We start from the raw sequence: 6415 nt of genomic DNA, 5'->3' as shown, positions 1-6415 counted from the left end.
AGAACATGGAAAAACTTGCTTAGTGAGATAGTTATTTAATTAATTAATTAATTAATTAATTATAAATGGCAAAGCAAAAGCACTCCAAAAATAGAGGGCTTAATTAAAGCTATTTGTTACTTTAAAATATGCTTATTCCTACCCTGATTCAGTTTTGTGGGACTCCCCACTGCTACATTCACCTAACTGGGTGCAGGCATAGTTGAAAATAGCAGATGGGGTGGAGGGTGGGCAAATCATTATTCTCTTTGAAACTGTGCTGGTTTAAGTCTTAAGCGTTCTGTCACCCAGTGAGTTCACATTTTTGTTTTTTCATGAGGGAGTGGATGGCTCAGGTCACTGGTTATGATCAGATTGTCATCTCTGAACTGTTGGTTCACATCCAGCCTAGGTTATTAGGAAATTTAAAGCTGATGGCCTACTATGTGAAATGAATTGGTAGGACCTGTCAATTTCCTAGTGGCTAAGCAATCACAATTGGTTCCAATCACTGCCCTCACTGGCAGTTTCAGCAGAGAAGCCAAGGAGTGAATGGGCATGGAGACTGAATTGCCTTCTCATCCCTAAAGATAGATTCTTCAGAACAAGTTTGAGGTCTATTGGTGGAGTAAGGAATTCTTTTGCTGCTGTTGCTTTATTTGTTCTGTGCCTAAATAATGGCTGCTAGTATCCACCCAGAGCCATCAGTCCAGCACCTCTTACAAACTAAATAAATTCCATTTTGAAGCAGAAAAGTTTGCAACCTTCTTTGCCATCAGGATTCACATTTCTCAGCCTTTTGCCAAGGCGCTCCAGCAGAGAGTTAGAAGTGGGGACTGATGTTTCTAATATAACAAATAAAACAAAACACTTTTTTGGTGACAGGGTATAGTATACATGGATAGCCTTCATACATAATCAATTAACAGTAAAAGGCAAAATGAATGTATTGTTTAATTTTTGGTTAACCTTGAGCACAGACCACATTGCAGTGAGTGGCTAATAGGATATGTAAGGACATGTAGCACATTACCGCCCAGGCCTGAAATCTTTGCTCACACAAGTAGTTCTTACTCACATAGGACTGGATTGTGCACAGTTGCACTGCCCCACGAATAGTCCAAAGAACAAATTCTGACTCAGTGTCATAGTTCCTCCCTTTCCCACTTGTTCTGAGGAAAGAATAAGTTACTTCATCCTTCGTCATAAAGCAATTTCCTCCCTGCTGTGCATCCAACCAGCTACTGTGGGCTGCAAGCTGGGAAATTGGAGCCAGGGCTCCTTCCGGGGCTTGCTGCTCTCTGCCCTCTCACTCACCACCCTTGCTCGTCTCCCCACAGCCTGAATCACTATCTGAACAGCTGAGCACAAGAATAAGGAGGGTCTTACTCTCCTGTGGGGCTGAGTAACAGCTGTGACAAACTAGTCCATTAGCACTTCTATTGAAGTCAGTGCCCTTTCCCCCATTTGAGCCTCTTAACAAAAGTATCTACTTGATACATCATGCTGCTTTTTATCAAATAAATTGCAATTGTATCTGAATGACAAGTCTCATATACCCAGTTACAACATGAAATTCTTTTTACCTAAATACTTTAATATCTTTTAGTGAAATAATTGTAATAACCTTGGCAATGACAATAGTTGAACTAACTTTACTTTGGTGAAAGATCAACAATAACAAAGTGCAAGCTAAATGAATTCAAAGCTCTGCTTCAAAATCTGGGGTACAATATGGCCCAGAATTATTAATGTGATTCAATTTAGCCCTAATTCATTTTTAAAACACTCTGTTCCCTGGGAAAGCTTCCTATTAGAAGAAATTTAAATCTTATTAAAGATTTAGACTATATCATTAACATATGTTTTCCTTCCAAGTTTCATGTTGCAGGGAGTTAGTACAGTTGCCTTTTATCTTTAGGCATCAGAGTTCAAATTCTGCCTTGTAGTCACAAGTGAAAATGAGTTTGGTCTCAATCTAGACCCTGACCTTGCAACAGGTGGACCCAGGGGCCATTGTTTTCATTTGGATTCAATTCATAATCCTCATTTGTCTCTACTTCAAAGAGTTTACACTGCATAGAAACTAATGAAAGGTCTACTTTTTTTATGGTTCTTTGGGCAGGAGACAGAACCTTCTTGGGGACTGATCCAAGACTTTGAAACTCACTTCCACAGAAACTAAGAATTACCACAAACTTCATCACTTTTCGTTCCAAGTGCAAAATGCAGTTCCTTTCCCTAGCATTCTAACATTAGAAGCTCATAGTAAATCACACACAAGCAAACAAAACTACACAAGCTAGTTTCTCCTCCAGGGAGAGGAATGGAGAAGGAACCCCTTGCTAGTCACATTGCCTAATGCATCAACGGAAGATGCTCAGATACCACAATGATGGGTGTGGTATAAGAACATGAAGAGAACAGAACAGTGCCTGAATATTACTGCAGATGTTGGAAATCAAACTAGTTAAAACCAATGCAAACCCCTAATGCAGACACATTTAAACCATTTTAATGCTTGCTTTAAATCAGTTTAGCTTCATTCAGTAATTTACTGACAACAGCTAAACAAATTTAAGAAAGAGTTAAACTGGTTTGAGTGTGGGGGGTTAATTAGGGTTATGCACCAATCTAACTAGATGGAATTAACAGTTGCACTAGTTTAACTAAATGGATTTTATATCCTGATAGGCAGCCTGAGAGACATGGCAGAATTGTGTGAGAGAAACTACATAATACAGACCTGATATTCAGCAGTGATAAGCACCCGCAACTGGAGTTGGAGTACCTGAAAGATGACAATGGGGCTATAGTCTCTCCCCCGCCCGTGTTATGCCTGGCTCCATTCACTTACTAGGGTATGGAGGCAAGGAAAGGATTTGGGTTTGTTGGTTGGTTGTTGTTTTTTTGCTTAATCTTCAGCTCGGTTTAATCTAATGTTTCCATACTGGGGGCGGGGGGGGGGAGACTATTTGTCATTTGTACTTCAACAAAACAAGGATGTTAAGGTCAAACCTCACTCCTGACACATTTCCTTTGAGGGAGGGCAATGGGCTCGGAGACATTCTTGGGAGCTGCAAGGAGAAATAGTTGAGCTTGGTTCCAGTTTGAGGGAACAGAGGGGTTCCAGCTTGGTCTGGGAGTGCCAAAAAAGAATCCAGCCCTCCCCCACTTCACAGAGGGAAGAGAAGATGCGAGGAGCGATTCCCCTGTGCGTCCTTCTGCACGCCAGCTCTGTGCTGTGCGGTGCTGAGCAGCCCCGGGGCAACCACACTTGGTGCGAAGGCTCTGGCGCCTGCTACAGTGTCCACCTCGCCCAAGTGCCCTTCGGCAGAGCCCAGAAGGCCTGCGCTGTGCGCGGGGGAGCGCTGAGCACGGCCAGCGGGGAGGCAGAGGTGCGGACCATCCTCGCCCTGCTGAGAGTGGTTGCAGCCGAGCCCGGCTCCTGGATGTTCTGGCTCGGGCTGGTCAGGAGAGCGCAGCAATGCACCCACATGGACTGGCCGCTGCGGGGCTTCTCCTGGCTGGCGGGCCCCCAGCAGGCGCCCCAGGGAGAGCCCAAGGAGCTGGACAAGTGGGTGAAAGAGCCGAGCAAGTCGTGCATCACCCTGCGGTGCGCGGGGCTGCAGGTCACTGCGGGGCGCCAGGACCTGGAGCCCTGGGGTTGGAAGGAGCTGACCTGCAAGGACACCACCACCCAAGGCTATGTGTGTAAGTACCAGTACAACGGCACCTGTCCCGCTCCGCGGCCCCAGGGCGCCCGCAGCCTCCTCTACTCGCTCCCTTACCAGCTGCACAGCGCCGCCCTGGACTTCAGCCCCCCGGGCACTGAGCTCGTGGTGGCCTGTCCCGGGCCCCGGGGAGACGTGCGGCTGCTCTGCGAGCTGGGGCAGGGCGGCTACAACTGGACGGGCGCTGGGGAGCAGCTGTGCCCTTGCCCCTCCGGGTACCAGAGCCCCAGCACTGGAGCCTGCATGGAGCCCAGAGACTGCACCAGCGCCCAGGGCGCTTTCCTCTGCGTGTGCGCCCGGGGCTTCCTCCTGGGGGCCGACAAGAAATCCTGTGAGCGCCCCGGGCACATCGGGGGCTCGGCCACAGCGGCACCCGACCCGACCCTGTCTGCGGGGGGGACTGTCCCCAGCAGCAGCTCGGGTGCGCCTTCCCCCCCCTACAGCTCTCAGCCAAGCACAGCTGGGGAGGTACAGTCCTCGTCCTCCCCCACGTATGTCTTCATCCTGGTCGCCATGGCTGTGGTGACGGTGGTGATCCTGGTCGGGGCTGTGCTGGTGGTCTTCAAACTCTGCTTCACTAAGAGCCCCTCCTCGGCTAGCGGGGCCGGCCAGGAGCCGGCTCCAGCAGCAGCCGCAGAGAGTGATCCAGAGGCCGACACCACAAGTTCCGAGAATTCCTTGGAGGCCCGGGGAGACACGGCAGAGAGATTGCAGGGCGAGCCCAGCCCAGAGAAGGAAGCTCCACTCGGGAATTAAGAACCTCTAGGGCACCATGGACCATGGAAGCTTAATTTGAAATGAACCAGCCGTGAGTTTCCTTTCGTGTGAGTGACCCCAGGCTGAGCTGGCAGCTCCCACCCATTTGGAGGGAGGCTTCTTCGTGTCAAGGCATCTCTCTGGAGAGGAAGGATTTGGCGATGTTTCAATGAAACCCTGAACATCGCATCGCCTGGTTTTGTTGTTTTTTTACACGTATTCATGTAAATTGCCACCGGGCTTGGCAGACGTGCCCATGACAATGCCCCGACAAAGGAAGGGTCTGGCTGGGATCTCTGCAACACAGGGCTTGATGTGGCCTTTAATGCATTTATGCTTTATGGCCAAAATGGTCAGACTTGGGTGCTGAAAGTTAGGCACTTAAGCGGCTTGTTTTTCAGGGGTTCCGAGCACCTGCAGCTTCTGGTAATTTCCCTGGGAATTTTTAATCACATTCTGAAAAGCAGGTCACTTATTTAGGTGCATACTTAAATAAAATATAGAGGATGGGGCCTGAGTTTCAGAAGGGCTGATCACCAGCACCTCCTGTTGACTTCAACTGGAGTTTGGGTTCTTAGCATCTCCGGGAAGCAACCAAGTTTGAAAATGTTGACCAAGGTGCCTTACAAGTTGTAAATTATCCCTTGATGTAGAATATTTGAGTGGTACTTGGGGGCTTTAATTTTATTTTTAATTGTTGTTTGAACATTTGGAGATATACACGTCCATAATTTTGGAGGAAACTCAGATCCAAACACTGTTTAGCCAGACTTTTTTTTTTTAATGTTCAGTTCATTGCTGTATTTGGAAAATCATTAAATTGCAGATGGGGAGATAGGCTAACGGGGAGTTAATTTTGTATCAGTCCATGGAAGAAAAATAAAGGATGTTTTAGAACCTAAATCACTGTTTAGATTGCTTCTTCATACAATATGCAGTTTTGTATTGTAGTTGAGCAACAAAATATTCTGCACAAACGATTGCACAACTCCCATCTTTCTATTAAAGTGTTTATATTTAAGGCAATTTGATGCAAAACTTCCTGAGCGCAAATAAGCCATCCCCATGATACCCAGAGTTGCACAACCAGAATGTTGCCAAATTTTTCAGGTTAGAACAGTGGGCATGAGTCCAAGTATAGCCCAAATTCTTCTCTCCGTCACATGAGTTTGATGTATTGATTTCAATGGGTTTCCCCTGCAAGTAAACAATGGAAGGTTTGCCCTCTGTGCATCCTTCCTAGGTGATGCAATCTCTTTGTTTGTGATTTCCTTTCAGCAGTCCCATAAATCAGTTATCGGTCTGGGCACACACCTTACTTTCTTTGCAATTCAAAATGCTGATACCCCCTTCCAGTTATGGCATTGTTGATTCTCAGTTAGGGTATTAACGGTAAGTATTGATTTGAAGTCTTCTGAATGCAATAAGAGAGGTAAACTGGATCACCACCAAACTTGTTCCACAGAAAACCTTTGCTTCATTTAAAAGAAGCAAGAGCTTGGAAATGTCTGTTTCTTAAACATTTCCTACATTTCCCCCCCTATCCAGACCTGGCCTTAATTCCCTCTTTTCCTTTACCCCCCTTTCCTAATTTTGAGGATTTGGCTTCAAAAACAAAGTAAATTCCTAGACCTTTTTCATTCAAAGATAGCTTTGAAAATGTACACCAATGTAAAGTGATGCTATGGCTAAAGTTTGCCACAGTGATTTTTCCTAAAGTTCATGAAATATTTAGAGTACCCTCTACCTCAACCTACACCTAGCTAGTTTTTGTGACCTGTGAAAAGGGTCCTTTGATTTTGGCAGGGGAATCGCAGCCCAATTCATATTTTTGTGGTGCAGTGCTGCACCAACCTTTGCTGATGGCACTAGTTCCACCATAAGCTCCTTCCAAGCTGGCTACTTGTTCTAATACAGCGGTTCTCAAACTGTGTCGGGACACCAAA

General features: G+C 46.4%; 1 protein-coding gene across 1 annotated transcript; it reads left to right on the top strand.

Annotated features, from left to right (window-relative positions):
- Positions 1-3042: 3042 nt before the first annotated feature.
- CLEC14A (C-type lectin domain containing 14A) lies at positions 3043-5358 on the top strand. Its single transcript, XM_024195943.2, has one exon. It carries the CDS (start codon positions 3174-3176, stop codon positions 4467-4469), a length of 1296 nt encoding a protein of 431 aa, XP_024051711.2. The 5' UTR covers positions 3043-3173; the 3' UTR covers positions 4470-5358.
- Positions 5359-6415: the final 1057 nt, after the last annotated feature.

This window comes from Terrapene carolina, unplaced genomic scaffold (assembly GCF_002925995.2).
Source record: "Terrapene carolina triunguis isolate 2854851 unplaced genomic scaffold, T_m_triunguis-2.0 Scaffold96, whole genome shotgun sequence".
Classification (NCBI taxonomy): domain Eukaryota; kingdom Metazoa; phylum Chordata; order Testudines; family Emydidae; genus Terrapene; species Terrapene triunguis.
This window is presented reverse-complemented; position numbering and strand designations above follow the sequence as displayed.